Here is a 15,786-nt window from a genome sequence, read left to right as displayed (position 1 = left end):
ACACGAGCATAGTAAAGTTTAATTTATGGCGGGAACATGAAAACGTAAACTTCACTTAAATTACCAACGGCAGTTATGGGTTTTGTAAGTTGTGACCTACATCATCATAATCCAAATAGAATAAACCTTTTATAATACCGCAAATCTTAACTTGCGAAAATTCCGCACTGCACATATTTTCAAGTCGGAATGCATAAAAGTAAATTCCCCATAAATCAAGAAGCCGGCGGATAGCAACTACGTACTTAATGTAAATGTAAACGGCCACAAAGCGCCGACTTATCGTTTCAAAGAGAACTCAGCATAAACAGGCAGCACCGACAACATGTCGTCAATTTTTGGAGGTCTAGGTGGGACTATATAATGTGGGTAAGCCTGGTTAGAAATCACAGCAGTTGGGGAATTAGCAAAATGGGCAAATCGCAAAATAATACTGGTTCGCTTTTGCTACTGATTATACTGGGCATTTCTCTGGGAGATTCCATGCCCCTGGAGGATATGGACTCCCAGGAAATGATTGACTTGACAGATCTTGGAGATACTCTGTTCGGTAATCCGGACGTGGAGACGACTGGAGCTTTGGTTGAGGCACTCGGTGTGGAATCCCCGCTGAATCCCGAGGAGCTGGGAACCTACCACGAAGGTGACATCCTGATTCCACTGAGCTACAGGGACGCCCGATTCAATGGCACTCGTAATGGCATTTTGGCGCTGAGTTCCCGCTGGCCGGGCGGCGTTGTGCCCTACGAGATCAAAGGTCCTTTTACCAGCCAGGAATTGGGGAATATTAACCACGCTTTTAAGGTGAGGTTTCAGTAATAGTCCCTATTACAATTTACAAATAAGATTTTGTATCTTAGGAATACCACACCAAAACATGCGTGCGCTTCAAGCCCAGGACCACCGAAAAGGATTACATCTCCATTGGTAGCGGAAAGTCTGGCTGCTGGAGTAGCATTGGGCGCTTAGGTGGTCGCCAGGAAGTGAATCTGCAGTCGCCCAACTGCTTGCGTACATACGGCACTCCCATTCACGAGCTGATGCACGCCCTGGGCTTCTTCCATGAGCAGAATCGTCACGAACGTGACTCCTATGTGCGCGTGATGAAGGACAACATCAAGCCCGAGATGATGGTCAACTTCGAGAAGTCCAGTTCCAGGACACAGTACGGCTTCGGCGTGGAATACGACTATGGCAGTGTGATGCACTACTCCCCCACCAGTTTCACTCGGAATGGCCAGCCCACGTTGAAGGCACTGCGTGCCACATCCGATGCCAGCCAGATGGGTCAACGCAAGGGCTTCTCAGCCGGAGATGTGCGCAAGATCAACGCAATGTACAAGTGCAAGGTGTAGATGACAACTGCAGTCGAAGCATTCGGTAACAGTATTTTGACAAACATAAATATTTATCATCAACAATCAATTGTGTTTACTGAAAAAATATGTCTATGGGTACAATATTTGGTTAGATAATTAACAATCGCCTATGTGCGTCGTGTCTTGTACTGCTCCGGGAACTCTCACGCCATCCCATCCTAGTGGTACGGCAGGTTCTTATTTGTCTCAAAGAAATAGTTGCCCTGCATGTTGAGCTCCTTGCAGATCGTCGAGAATCTTCGGATGGCGTTGTACGTGCCGAGGTTACTTCCATCTTCACAGGGAAACACAAAGCATAACAGAAGATACTATATATACAGCACAGCAAGTGTCCGATTGCATGCATTGGTTGGTTGATTGGTTAGTAATCCGGATCATTCACTCCAGTCAGCGGATGGTTAGTGGGGACGCGCCTTTTGGATGGTGGCCTTACCTGGGCCCGCGAAACCGGCACCCGTCGCATTCAAATCCAGATTCATGTAGAGAGCCATGTTTCCGGTTGATCCGTGCCGAGATCGATTGTTTAAGAAGTCCCGGATATGCTGAACGATCAAATCGATGGCCACTGAAAGGAAAAGAGCGGACAATTAGTTCGCACTCAGTTTGGAAATATCAAATCGTAATGCTGCACCATCGTAAGCATTGCAACTCAATGTGGAACAATGCACTTACCTCGCTGCTCCTCCCGAGCTCCGCCGATCCAAGCGGTCTAGTCTAAGCCCAGGACTTATTCTAGCTCTAGTTAGTGGGATCTATTACCTAAACGCATCTAAGCTGGGCGGCATGTTCTGGTTATTGTTAAGCTACTGTGTTTTGTGACTGAAGTTAGTGTGCTTTACAATAAACTGGTTGTGTACTTACTAAATGAAACACCGATTTATCTTCACGCCTTGATAGGCTAATCACTGCCTTGCATTTGTATATATTTGAGACTGCATAAAGGTGTTTAAAAGGGGCGCGTTTTGATAACACTATAGTCGCAGGTTCCGACTTCAAAGATGCCCGGTACTAATGATATCTAATTTATATTAGCCCTTACTTTTTATAAGGATATAAATATTGCTTAAGAAGAATTCATAGAAACATCTAAAATGTATGTGACCAAAAGTTGTGAGTTTAAGGAATGAGATAAATATAACTCCAATATGTTTAAGTTAGCAAAGGGATTTAATAGCAAAGTAATTAACGTATTCTAGTCAGGAGTTTATACGAAATATTCAAGAAAATGTTGCTTATAAAACGTAATAAAGCTATTGCTTATAATAACATTCACAAACCAGAGATGGATAGGAGTAGTTTTCAAAGTATCGGGCACCATTAAACATAGATACAATAGTTAGAAGTGTAACATGTGTGGTTTGGTGGATAGAGTGCTTAAGTCCTCGCGAGAAGCCAATTGGGGCACCGGGGTTAAGTTTTAACGCTTTAACTTAAAAGTTAGACTGGAATTGCCATCGCAGGTTGGGTTATCTTGATGAACAGAAACGAGCTTACATACACACTACCATGTATTGTTGAACATATGCAAGAGTAGATACTAAAGATACTTTTCAATCTTAGGACTACGTTAATCGGTTACGATGAGAAGACCAAATGAGAAGCGATGCCCGCGCTCGTTAATGGACATTTGCCTTAGTGTGCTGCGCCGCCACGGGTTTCTATATCATTCCTAAGCGTTTGGACTTTAGTTTTTTTTTTTTGGCAATTAGTACAAGCTCAAGACGCGGCGCTAGGACGAGGAATTGGCCGCCTCAGAAGCTAGTTGTTTATTTTTGCGTTTAGTGATCTCGCTTCATGCTAGACGCCGCTACCCTGACTGTGTTGCTGTGCTGTGCGCTGTTGGTAGTGGCGAGAATCTCCCCGATATGGTGTACAATAAGATCAATGGCAACTGCAAGAAATACAATAAAACAACAGGAACAAAACGAAAACAACAACAAAAAAAAAAAAATAGTAACGCAAGAGATACAATTAACAGAGATGACGGAAAAACAAGTTGGGGGTAGAAATGTTGATAGGCATATAGTACTTATATAAATATTTGTAAACATCAAGCAATCTGTGTGATAAGGGTTTGTTGTCCCCAGACGAGTTAATAGAACCAGAAACAAAAGAACCATTGCTAAAACTATGGTTATAGGCAACCAACTCAACGAAACACTACAAACGCTTAATGTGTAAGAGTGTGTATTGTGGGGGCGCATAGAAAATAAGTTAAAGTGGATTGGAGTGTGGGTGCAGCTGCCTCACCTGTGTTGTCGGCGCCTCGTGGTATAATAACGTCAGCAAACTTTTTCGTCTGAAATGGGCAGGGTCTATTAGTTCCATTATATGGCACATGTGGCACGGTCTCAACTTACGGGCGAGCAGAACTCCTCGAAAGCCGGCTTTACGAAGGTCATATACTGGGTGAGCACCGCATCCAAGTCCCGACCACGCTCATTGATATCACGTGGCACTAACAAAGGGTTTATTACATAGGTTATTTCAAATCATGCCACAAGCCACAACTTACCTCTCCTGGCCAACCTGGTATCGGAGTCTGTGTCCACGAACAGCTTCATGTGGAACAGTTCTCGTATCTTGGGGAAGTAAAATACCAAGATGCCCTCGAACAAGACCACGTCGGCTGGGTAGATAACCAGAACGTTTTCAAAGTCGCTGCGGGAAAAACAAGTTATTATTAGAGCTTATGAGATTATACTCCAGTAAATGGATTCAGCATGAGTAGAGCTCATGAGTACAACAAAGGAATCTACATATCTCGAAACTCACAGAGAGTTGGTGCGGTAGTCATAGCTGGGTATCTCCACTTTGTGGCCCTTTAAGATGTTCTGAAGCGTGCTGTACATGAGCTCCTCGTTGAAGGCATCCGGATGATCGAAGTTGAAGAGGCCCTTCTGGGCCTTGGCCTTCTCGGCGGGCGTCAGTTCGCGGTAGAAGCTGTCCTGACTGATGGACACCACCTGGCGCTGCGTGTGATCCATTTCCGCCTGCCCAAGTTGCTCCATGATCTTTTTGCACACGGTGGACTTGCCGCTGGCCGTTCCGCCGGCGACGCCGATTAGAAACGGCGACTTGACCTCGTCGTTGGCTGCTGCTCCGTCGCCATTTGGCAGTCGCAGCGTGTCGGCGTTCCTCAAATCTTGCATTTTTCTCTTACACTAGTAAAATCAAATGCTTCTACTTCACGCAACAGCTGATTACTTTCGAGATGGGATTACCATTACCATTGCTATCGATATTTCGATTGTCGTACCCGCTAAGAGCCACGGTTACTCCGGAAGTAAAGCGTTGCCACACAGGCAAAAATTGCAAAATACGTTACTTTTAACTAATTAAGAAAATTGAAAAAGTTTTGTGAACGTATACATTTTTGGCATTCCCAACATATGCCTGGGCAAATAGTCAATGGAAAATCTACACATACATAGACCGTGATGACGCCGGCCCGAGATTTGAAAACAATTTACCAGCGCATTGGAATTGGAAATATTTGCACAGCTTGGCTTTTGTTTGAATGCTTTTTTATACTTGTATTTGCATAGTAACGGTTTATGTATTAGCAACCCGCTGGCGGTCATATGCCAGTGTCTTTTTCAAAGCCCAACTATGAAGGCTGCTTTAGATCTCAGCCCGTGGAGTTGGTTTTACTGGCTTCTCCATAGTTTATTTATTATTTCTGTGCTTGAATCCTGTCACGCGGTGCCCATTGTCGGAGGTCGGATCGTGTCAACAGTGGGCAGTACTTTACTAAAATTTTCAGCTTAGAACTCTAATTTAAAGCACCATTTCTACTTAAAGGCAGCACAAGTAAATATCCGTTCATGGTCTCATTGCAAGATGTAATCACGAGAAATACCACAAATGGAGTTTCCTATCAACATTTTTGCGGTGGCAGCCTAATAAGCGATCGTTGGATTCTATCCGCAGCTCACTGCGTTTGGAGGAAGTATGTTAGGTCCTCTTCTTATATAGCCTATATCAAGTTTGCTCTATTTCAAGAAACATTCACTACATTGCTGCCTTTATTGGCTATGAGAATATTGAAAACATTGGGCAGCTGCAGCCATATGGTCTGGAGAGCGTCGAGTATATTTACTTCCAACCGTGAGTAGTCACTTGAGTCAAGTTTAATACTCCCCCTTAAGGGAGATTTATATTTTGGAGAGATTCTGTTCTTTAGATTGTAATAGTACAGATTATCGTTTATGGCAGATCCAACTTTCGGAATGATATAGCTCTGCTTTATATGAAACGTCGTTACTGGAGTGATTTCGGCAATGGCTTACAATACGCTCAACTTCCGCCACATGGCATGAAACCGGACCAAAATGGTATGATTAATCAGCATCCGAATTGAGTGCGATACTAATCCCTAGTTTGCATAGAATCCTGTCGCATTATTGGCTATGGAGCAACCCATCACGCTGGACCATGTCAGAAGAGACTTTTCGAGGCGGAAGTTCGCGTAATTGATAATCAAAAATGCCGCGATATTATAGGACACATCTGGGCGCCACAGAATGGGGCAAATACGGTGTGTGCTCTTGGCAACAATCAGGACTCCTGTCAGGGAGATTCAGGGTAAGCCAGGGATAAGTTTCTAACAAGCTCAATGCCCAATTAATTGTTTCCAATTAAAAGCGGTCCGCTAATCTGTACATATGGCGGCAAGGACTATATCTACGGCCTGGTATCGCACGGACTCACTTGCGGCATACCGGGAATGCCCAGCATCTATACAGTGACCAGGCCCTATTACGATTGGGTCCAACTACTGATGCAGTCCTAGATCTCTGGCGATCACATACATATAAATAGTATATTTATTATGCGATATCAAACAGAAAAACAATTATGAATATTTACTTAAACAATGCAGGAATAGCAGAAACTAACAAACTTACGCCTAATTACTGTAGGTATATATAGCTAGATTTACATTAGACTAACTAACCATTTTCACGACTTTTTTTTATCAGTTTTGTCTTTTCTTTAGAACACTTTCATTTCAACCAATAATTGTTTTTCTTTTGAAAGTGTTTCGGATTGTAAAACAATTTAAATAGCGAAAGTCAGTTGGAGGTACAGAAGTTTTTGGGTCGTAATACCTATGTTCGTATACCTTAAAAAGTAGTTAATCAGTTTAGTCGTGGAAATGGAACTTAACCTATTGCTGTCATCACTGTTTCTCGGCCGGCTCCGTCGGAGTGGAGGACGCACTGCTCTCCACTTTGTCGGACAGCTTACCCGTTCCCGTTTCCGGAAGTGTGAGAGTCAGTAGGCCAGCTACTAGAACGCAGCAGCCGCAAATCGTTGTTGGAATGTACCAGCCCAGAGCTCCAAGGACATCGACCACATACGGTGCCGAAATGGAGCCCACATGGGCGAAGGTGGAGCAGGTTCCCAAAGCCGAGTTTCTTATCTGGGTGGGATACAGCTCGGCTGTGTAGAGCGTGACCACGGAGTAGGTGGCGCTAATACCAAAGCGACCCAGCATGGCGAAGGCCACGATCCAGGTGGTGCTGCCGGCGGGAACAGCAAGGACAAGCAGCAAGGACACGCCGGTCCACAGGAACAGGAACATGGTGGTGAGGCGACGGCCCGTAAAGCGCAGCATTATCACAGGGACGAGATAGGAGGGTATATCCACCAGACCGGTGCCTATAATGTATAGGTATCTGGACACCGACAAATTGGCGGCATTGAGAGCTGCAGGAGAAATTAAGTGATATACCATAGATATGAGAATCCTTATGGACTGAACTTACCCGTCACATAGTAACTCAGCGAAGTGACACAGAACATGAAATACGAGGCAAAGATCATCCTGCGCACCTTGGAGTTGGCATACAGCTCGATGATGGACTTCAGGGGACCATTCTTGAGTTTCTGTCCAAAGGAGAATCCCTCTTCGGGCTCCAGCTACAATGGTAGAGCATTTCATCAGCACTCCACTTAGCAATCAGATTCACTGAAGCAAACATATAGGTATACATATGTTTCAGGGACTTTGCACTCACCGACTTCTTATCGCTGGCGACTTGAGATGGGGCTGCAACGGCGGGCTGAATTTGGTAATGGCTGGGCTGTCTGAAGAGAATCTTGTAGACGCGATCATATCTTTGGTTCGTGATCAGCCAGCGGGGTGACTCACTCATCAGGCTGAGGGGAAAAGTGCTCGGTTAGGGGGATTGATGAATATAAACGGGATTGGGAGCACTCACTAGCAGTTCAGAATGAGCAGCAGCGAAGGAATGGTGAGAGCCAGTTGCAGATGTCTCCACGGTTGGATGACGTAGCCCACAATGGCCAGGATGATCATGCCCACCGGATAGGACGCTGAGAAGGCAATGGACATCCAGGAACGATGCTTCAAGCAGATGTTCTCCACGACTAAAATAATAACGCAGAAACTAATTAAAGAAGTATAGTACATAGTTACGAACTCACTCATGGTAAATGCTGGATAGAACAGACCAGAGGAGGCTGCTCCTAGGGCGAAACGTCCGGCCAGGAAGAGGCTGTACCAGGGCGAGAAGGTACAGAAGAAGCTGCCCACAATAAAGAAGGCAGCGCCCAGGGTGAATGAGGATTTGCGACCAAATCTGCAGGGTAACCAAAGATTAGACATTGATTTAACCCATATCAAGAAGCTTTGCAATGACTCACTTGTCGGCCAGGATGCCAAAGGAGAAGGATCCGCAGAACTTGCCCAACGATATGGAAACCTGGGCGGAGGTACGCTGGATGCTCCGGTCGCAGGTGAGATCCCAGTCCGCAACGAAGGTGGTCTCGGGATGGGCGAACTCATGTTGCCCCTTTACACGGCAGGATACCTCAGCCGGCGGGGAAATCTGCGTCAGATGGCCGGTATAGTTCAGGGCTGCCTCGTAGGACATCTTGGCCAGGTGGCCATAGTTCCAGTCCCACACGGTGCAACCGCCCGAATCCAATCCCTTGGCGACAATCTCCCGCTTCTGGGCGTGTGTCCAGTTGGTGTCCTGCAGCTCCGGAATGCCGCACCACTGGTCATCGGGTAGGTGGCCCAGCAGCGTATAGGATGACACATGGAATCCGTTCAGTATATTGGGAGTGACACACAGGAAGAAGATCGCCCTGAGAAGGGGTAGAGGATTTAAGTACTTAAGTACCAGTTAGGTATATTTCACTTCACTGCTAATTGTTAGATTGTTTTCGCAGATACTCTATCTCGTATCCGGATAAATTGTTTACAACACGCAACTCCAATCGAATTGGTGGCACATTGACACCGCTTGGCTAACTAACTGCTCATCGGAATGCAAATAATGACAACGATCACAACAACGGTGTAAAAACAAAGCTGTGAAGGTTGTGGGCGAAATATTCGGTAGTTATGAACTAGGTATGCTGATCACATAATCACTTAATGGCAGTTTAAGATTCGCCAGAGAGCATATGTATGTTTTGTGCGAACGGCAGTATCGTCGTTAATCATTATACAAATCGGGCAACCGGAACGTTGTGCACAATATTTACATATCCATCCGATTTTTTATTTTCACGTGACTCCCCCACCCACTAAGCGACGTAAAGTTCCGCGAATATCATCAGCATTCAAGTCAGTTGGTAGTAGGACTTCCTCCAGTGAATCAGTTGAACGTCCTCTACTCAGTCTACCCAGTGATCATATCAGATGGGACGGACTGGTTTCATGTCCCCGTAGCGATCTGGGTAATGGAACCGGTACTTAATCGCCCATCGCCCGATTTCGATTCACAAAGTGCCTTATCAACTACGATTGAGCCTAGTGGAAATGTATTACTACACATATTCAATGTGTATGCGCACTGATAGGCCAGATTTCCGTGCTATATTTAAATGCCATACCGTTCATACCGACGAGCACTCACATGACCGTTGGCCCCTCGATTGGAAGCCACGCACAGCTGGATGGTGAGTCGTCTTCGATCCCGGCCTAAAATTAACACCAGGAAGCCCCTTTGGCCCAGCATAGCAAAGCTTAAAGCTAAAATAATTGATTTTAGATGAAATTGTGCTGACCAGTTTGTGGCTAAAAAGGGAGCTACATTCAATCAATGCTCAATCAGAGCGATCAATCAAGCAGAAAAAACCAATTAAATCTGTATTAGCTAAGTCAGGGGAGAAAAGTGCACCACCCTGAGTAATGTCAACGAATTCTAAAAACTTAGCCTTCTAAAAGCTGGTTCACTGCATTCATTATGAACTGGGTCAAGTGGAACGTGATTCGAGTTGAGTTGAAAAGTGACTTCCTCAACTTGGATCAAATTATGGCAGCAATATGACTCCTTTATTCCATTGATCCGAATAAAATCGTTGAAAAGTTGTAACCTCAATTTTCAGCTGCTCCCATTATTTACTTTTAAAAATGGAAGTACTAAATTTAAACTAGACTATATATATATATAATATTATATCTTATAATAAAAGTAGATATTCTAAGAGCAAAAATAGCTGATCATTATAAAACCACACTTTCAACTAAAGTAGACTCAACTTTGTAGACTTTTCTCGCAGTGCATCCCACTTACCACACAAATGCCCCGCCACTGCCAACGACTTCCAGCTGCTTGGTGAGCAGATCCTTCATGCTTTCCTCGCTGATCAGCTCGCGATTCTTCTCCGGATTCTCCGTGGATTGAGTCATGATGCTAGCTGCTACTTCTACTTTTACTTGGGCTATTCAAAATTCAAAATCTTTTCGTTTGTCGCAGACTCTGAAGACGATGATGATGATGATGTTGAGGATGTTGTATGAGGCAGACGACTGACCCCACGCAAACGAAATGTTCAGATTGCTCGGGAGGTTCTGCCTGTGCCACTGAACTTGAATTCCTCGGCTGTGCAATCTATTTTTGAACTCGTGCAAAAAACACAGATCTGCGGATTTGAATTCTGATACGATTCGGGGGCTTAGGAACCCAGTGTTGTAGCTTCGCTGAAGTGCATTCACTATGGGCAGAGGTGGGAGATAAGAGATGTACACTTTCACTTTCGCCCTCGACTACAGGTCGAAATATATTAATTTTTTCTTTTTTTCTTTTTGTGTTGATTGTGGTTCCTGCAGTGGCTGTGTTTATCTATATATTTTCTATATTCTGTTTCTATTTTCTGTTTATGTTTTTTCAATTGCCAATGCAACAGCACATGGGAGCGCTTCACTTTTGACGGACGGCGACACGTTTTTCTTTCTCTGCTCTTTCTTTACCAACGCCGCTTGTTGTTTGCCGAACCGAATTTTCCCCAAGTTAAAATAAACATGAAAATGTAATGATATATTTTCCGTTGGGATATTCTTTTCACTGCCTTGTATCTATGGTGCTGCTTTTGATGCTGCAGCGCGTGCAGTTGCGTTTGCCTGCCGGTTTTCGCCGATCTTCGCTATCAACTACTTGTCGCCTCGGGAGCGTCTCACAAACTAAGCCCACGGGAGGCCGATCGCCGCGTTTTGTATGCCGCCGATCCATTGGATTAAAGGGGGGAGGGGGGGGGGCTGGTGGTTGCGGTGTGTCTGGCCAGGAGGAGGGGCTAGCGGTGGAGGAGGAGGAGGAGGAGGAGGAGGTACTGGGGCGGTACTAACATCGCACTCGGTCAGTGCCTTAGTAGCGCCGATCCATCCACTCGCGTTCGTTCGGCTCTTGTCGATCCAAATACTCGGACTTATGTTGCTTACTTTTTGGATTCGGGTGCAGGCATTATTAACAAGAAAAAAATATTTAAAAAACTCAAATCGCAGTCGTTGGGAGTCCAAAGAGAGCAATTCTTAGCGAATGCCGATAAGTGCGCACTCTACGAACAACCAAGGAAAGCAATGATTTTTTTTTTTTTGAAACAACTGAATATTTTTAAAACAAAGCAATTACCAAAAATTTGCATGTTTTTGTGTGGCAGCTGTTGTCAAATTTCCAGAATTAGTATAAACATATAATTAGACTTGGACATTAGGATAATTTAGGGCTAATGCAATAACAACTGTGTGTGTGGTCACCTTTTTAACAATGATGTTATTAACCTTTTTACGCTACTTGAAATTATGTTATTTAAAATTGAAAAACAGTATATAATATGTATAATTTTCCCCACAACGACCGTTTTCACTCGGATTGCTCATTCGAAATGCGTAGAAGAACATGAAAACATTTAAATAATACACTCCCGAACACTTGAACACATGGTCGCACTCGTTCCCTCTCCCAAATCCGTCAGATACTTTACAATAGCGCTACCCGAACCGCGCGATACATTTACATTAGCAGGCCGTTTAGTGCTGTTGTCTCTGAATTTCATTACCATTTTTCCCCCCATTTGCTTTCTTGATAATATTCGAGAGTCTGGTAATGTTTACATTTTGTGCATTTGTGTTTCGGGTATTTTGTATTTTCGAGTTGCGCTAGTAGCAAACATTTGGAAAATCGAGCAGAGCGAACTTCTGAATGGAATAGAATTGTATACAATGTGGAAATAATGCCTACTCATATTTTGATATTCTCGCGACTAGTTTGTGAATGAATCCCCACGCCGCTGGCATAGAATAGAGTTTGTATTGAAACCAACTCGAACCGGAACTCTGAAACGCTGAGATGGCATAGAACCAGATGTCTGAGCACTGACCCGCTTATCAGGTGATTCGATTAAGGTTAACCTGGCTTATCGCATCCAGCATCGAGAGTCCTCAACTCTGGCCAAGATCAATTGAGCTTAATTAGTCGATCGTTCGATCGACGTCAATATCTTAACTGCTAACCCTGCGGGAATATATGGAGATTGACATTGAAGGGTGATGGCTTGGGATCGCATTGTGGCATCTACAATGCATACCATACATACATATGTACATATAGTACAAGTATCCCGTGCACTTCAATTATGATTTCCCTTGTTATCGCATTCTAATTTTAGCCTTGCCACAATTGCTGCTCACTTGTTCGGCTTTATTCGCTTCCCAGGCGCATTCTATTCATCCGTAGGTTAGCCGTTCTAGCCGTACTAACGGTTCTAGCCATACCCATCTATACATTCTAGTCTTAATTGGAGCTTTAGTTGATGGGTCGCTGTGATGCACATGGGCGTGCCGCCATTAGCAATTCGTTTTGGGTCGAAACCCGGCATTATTTCGATTCCAGACCTCCATTGTTTTCCAAACGCACGTGCATTTTGGTGCGGAAGTGTACTATTCTGGCTTATTTACTCAATCCTATCCGCTTTCAGGCCACATCGGTCAATCCATTTAGAGCTAATCTAATAATACACACCCTCCTATCAACGTAATCAGCCAGAATTCTTTATAATGCGATATGCTTTGTCATAAAAAGATATAATGCAATTTAAGGAGATTCAAGCCCAATTTAAATATAGCACAGCAAATAAAGAGATAGTAAACTACTTTATTTTTGCTCTTAAATGTAATGTTACTTTACACACTTTATAAGATACATTGAGACGTAAAAGATACACATACCTATTGTATGAAACTCATCTGTAGCAATAATTGGCCTTATAATTAAATGATTTTGCACAATAAAAATGATATATGTACATGCATTATATATTATGTATATTATAATGTGTTCTTAAGTACTTACCCCCACACACATCGTATGGAAACCTTTGAGATGATAATTTCTACTTATAACGACAGCACAATTTAGCCATCCAGGCGTTGGCAAAGCTTAAGTGAATGATTGCCCGGAATTGTTCAAGAATTCATAGAAATCTAGGCGTTGCTAAACTCAATGAGCCCACTTAAGACATTCCACTCGACTTTTGATTTTCGAGACAAAGACTCCGACTAAAGGCATTCAAAAACAACCATTTAATTTCTATAGATACATATGTACACAGGTGTGGTAATCCCCTAGATTGACCTGGCATAACCCAGGTTCAGCAGCCAGATGAGTCCGATCACAAAGAAGCTGTAGAAGGTGACATTGTAGAGATTGAGGCGACTGAGGAGTCCCCTAATTCTGCCGGCGGAGACAACATCCTGGCCATTCTTTGGCTGCTCGACGAGCATGTCCTTCCAGCTGACCACCTGCGGTCGCACCACAAAGACGGCATTCACCGCCGCACGGAAGCCACTCTGCACCGCACCACCCATCAGGCTGCGATAGCTGGTGCCCACGGCCGAGGAACTGGACCAGATGACCCGATGCCAGGGCTTGGTCTGCGGCTTATGCTGCGCCACATTCAGCTCATCCGTGAAGCACTGGCACTCCAGTGGCTGGCGCATCTCCTCGCCGAAGTGTTCGGCCAACAGATCGACGACATCTTGCAGCACTTCGTCCTGATCCTCCGGCAAGTGCAGCACGTAGCCGCAAAAGCTGGACATCCGACACTCGTGACCACTGACCATCGGCTGGGAGCTGAGAAAGTTGCCGGAGTAACCGAGATCCGTCCAAACGGACTTGCCGTATCGCAACTGAAACTGGCTGATCACCTGGCGGCCCTTTCGGCCAGATCTGGATGTCGTCCGTGGTAGGAAGACCTTTGGTATGCGCGGCTCGAAGTGCAACTTCTGCACCTTGTTCCAGGGAATGGCCAGGATCGCAGCCTGAGCCGTGTGCTTGTTACCCTGATCATCCGTCACCTGGACATAGTTCTTAAAGTGCTCTAATCTGACGGCTCTGCAGTTTAGGATAATCTTGATAAATTGCAGCTGCTCCAAAATGTTCTCTATCAGCATCTGAGTGGATATCTCATAGAAGCTTGTGGGGTAGGTGAAGTAGCTACGTAGGGGGTGTAATTATCATTTAATAAGGTAATTAATTATATGATACATATAACACCTTTCAGATCTACGTAATCAAATCAATCAGACTGCTGACACATACGTGACCTATAAAATGTAACTATTTCAAGTAATCAATCAATTTCAACTGTGCTCTGCTTTTTAGTGCGCTATCTAACCATGTATTCCATAGTCAAAGTACTGCCTTTATGTTTTAATTACTGTTTTTAACACCTTTGCTTCTAAAATTGCGACATACACTGTTGTAATCATTCATCATTAAAAACACTTAACTGTCAGAAGCTGAATCATAAAAAGTAAGCAGGAAAATATAGACATCTAATACTCGCAAGAGATAAAATATATATAAATACTTTGTAGCATCTAGCAACTTACAAGTCAATCAGAACTTTGAGACCACCACAGGAGCTGCAGACGGACATAAAGACATCGTAGTCCACCTCATTGGCAGGAACACCGCAGACCAGCTGCACCAGGTTCAACATGAAGTTCCTTGACTTGCTAAAGAACAAATGGTGGCAAATGTGCTGCTCCATGTTGGACACTCGCTCACGAAGACTAGAAAATGAGTCATAAGCCTGTGCAAATCTAACAAATTCTTTAATAACCCAACCCACTTGAATCGTTTCGAGCGAAACTTGGGCATCCGTAAGTCCAGCATATCGATGTATCGTCCTAGTTCAAATTTGGCCGGCATAGCTGTGAGTCCACGATCCAGATCCCAGCATCTCCGAAGACTGCCACTGATGCTCCTCCGCCGCCGCGGTGACAAGTGAATGAGGGTCAGGAGGGCCAGCATGTCCTGCTGTGCTGCATCCACCAGTCGGGTGCTATTCTGGCCCATCAGGCCGCCCAAGGCATCGCTAGCCTCAATCATTCTCACCTTCAGGGTGCTCTCCATGGCCAGGATTTTCAGGGCAGAGGCCAGGCCCGAGAGGCCCCCGCCCACAATCAGTACATCTAGTTCCGGAGTCTGTGTGCCAAAGGGCAAATCCATTTAGTCCAGCCAACAATTTGTATGCTCACTTCATTTCACTGAGAAATTTGAAAACTCGCGCCAAGACAGTTTGACATGCACAGGCACAGTTTGAAAACGCTGGTTCTGATGTGGGGCATACTTTTGGGCTGCCCTTAGAATAATGAAAATAACAAGAGAGAATGCTATAGTCGAGTTACACTAGCTCAGTAACGGGTATCTGATAGTCGGGGTACTCAACTATAGCATAATCTCTTGTTTTTATGTAGAACCCATTTGCTCAACAACAATACGCCACAATTCACATACACGATAAGTTTAATTCAAACTAAAACTTTTTATCTTTGAATTAGTCAAGTAATATAACATTTATGAAATGTTCTTTATTTCAAAGTTTTAGGGGTATAAAATTATCACATGGCTCATAAATATTGGAATATCCCATTTCCATATACAATATCAATATAAGGTCGTTGAACCATAAATCAGATAAACTTGATCAGTCCGTTAAATTGAACATACTTAAGGTTGGGAACATGTGAGTTTTGTGGATTTGATTTGATTTTCTTATCAATGGACAGCGTTGACAGTAATCAGTTTTATCACTCACAACCACTGATATGTGAACGCAACTTTATTAGCGCCATTAATGAGTA

At 44.1% G+C, this 15,786-nt stretch overlaps 5 protein-coding genes and 1 long non-coding RNA gene across 10 annotated transcripts, besides 1 other annotated feature; 3 read left to right on the top strand and 3 right to left on the bottom strand.

Annotated features, from left to right (window-relative positions):
- The first annotated feature begins 382 nt into the window (after positions 1-382).
- Positions 383-1,416, top strand: CG5715 (uncharacterized protein). Its single transcript, NM_142985.4, has 2 exons — positions 383-804; positions 861-1,416. Exons 1-2 carry the CDS (start codon positions 412-414, stop codon positions 1,353-1,355), a joined length of 888 nt encoding a protein of 295 aa, NP_651242.1. The 5' UTR covers positions 383-411; the 3' UTR covers positions 1,356-1,416.
- On the bottom strand, positions 1,411-4,610 carry Uck (Uridine-cytidine kinase). 5 transcript variants are annotated; one of them, NM_001260352.2, is made up of 8 exons: positions 4,155-4,610; positions 3,895-4,040; positions 3,740-3,837; positions 3,630-3,678; positions 2,241-3,270; positions 2,052-2,182; positions 1,813-1,944; positions 1,411-1,653 (listed from the first exon to the last, which is right to left on the bottom strand). In NM_001260352.2, exons 1-5 carry the CDS (start codon positions 4,529-4,531, stop codon positions 3,158-3,160), a joined length of 783 nt encoding a protein of 260 aa, NP_001247281.1. In that variant the 5' UTR covers positions 4,532-4,610; the 3' UTR covers positions 1,411-1,653; positions 1,813-1,944; positions 2,052-2,182; positions 2,241-3,157. The 5 variants fall into 5 exon arrangements, with proteins under 5 accessions (NP_001247281.1, NP_001138105.1, NP_001247282.1 ...); NM_001260353.2 differs by lacking the exon at positions 1,411-1,653 and having other exon boundaries at positions 1,671-1,944; positions 2,052-2,185; NM_001144633.3 differs by lacking the exons at positions 2,052-2,182; positions 2,241-3,270.
- A 353-nt stretch (positions 4,611-4,963) lies between these two features.
- CG34290 (uncharacterized protein) lies at positions 4,964-6,229 on the top strand. Its single transcript, NM_001104429.2, has 6 exons — positions 4,964-5,124; positions 5,184-5,331; positions 5,385-5,489; positions 5,598-5,716; positions 5,771-5,966; positions 6,027-6,229. The coding sequence occupies exons 1-6, from the start codon at positions 4,992-4,994 to the stop codon at positions 6,172-6,174; spliced, it is 849 nt and encodes a 282-aa protein (NP_001097899.2). The 5' UTR covers positions 4,964-4,991; the 3' UTR covers positions 6,175-6,229.
- On the bottom strand, positions 6,165-10,827 carry CG6356 (uncharacterized protein). The gene is made up of 7 exons (NM_142983.3): positions 9,938-10,827; positions 8,055-8,501; positions 7,836-7,990; positions 7,610-7,778; positions 7,406-7,547; positions 7,154-7,307; positions 6,165-7,094 (listed from the first exon to the last, which is right to left on the bottom strand). Exons 1-7 carry the CDS (start codon positions 10,051-10,053, stop codon positions 6,565-6,567), a joined length of 1,713 nt encoding a protein of 570 aa, NP_651240.1. The 5' UTR covers positions 10,054-10,827; the 3' UTR covers positions 6,165-6,564.
- Positions 10,828-11,413: 586 nt separating this feature from the next.
- Positions 11,414-11,871, top strand: lncRNA:CR45662 (long non-coding RNA:CR45662). The gene has a single exon (NR_125243.1). It is a non-coding gene; the product is annotated as a long non-coding RNA:CR45662 (long non-coding RNA).
- Positions 11,872-13,205: 1,334 nt separating this feature from the next.
- Positions 13,206-15,210, bottom strand: shps (sheepish). Its single transcript, NM_142982.3, has 3 exons — positions 14,772-15,210; positions 14,530-14,712; positions 13,206-14,131 (listed from the first exon to the last, which is right to left on the bottom strand). The coding sequence occupies exons 1-3, from the start codon at positions 15,149-15,151 to the stop codon at positions 13,261-13,263; spliced, it is 1,434 nt and encodes a 477-aa protein (NP_651239.1). The 5' UTR covers positions 15,152-15,210; the 3' UTR covers positions 13,206-13,260.
- Positions 15,211-15,326: 116 nt separating this feature from the next.
- Positions 15,327-15,392: a mobile genetic element.
- The last annotated feature ends 394 nt before the right edge of the window (positions 15,393-15,786 follow it).

This window comes from Drosophila melanogaster, chromosome 3R (assembly GCF_000001215.4).
Source record: "Drosophila melanogaster chromosome 3R".
In the NCBI taxonomy this organism is placed as follows: domain Eukaryota; kingdom Metazoa; phylum Arthropoda; class Insecta; order Diptera; family Drosophilidae; genus Drosophila; species Drosophila melanogaster.
Note: the sequence above shows the minus strand (reverse complement) of the source record. Positions and strands in the feature narration are given on the sequence as shown.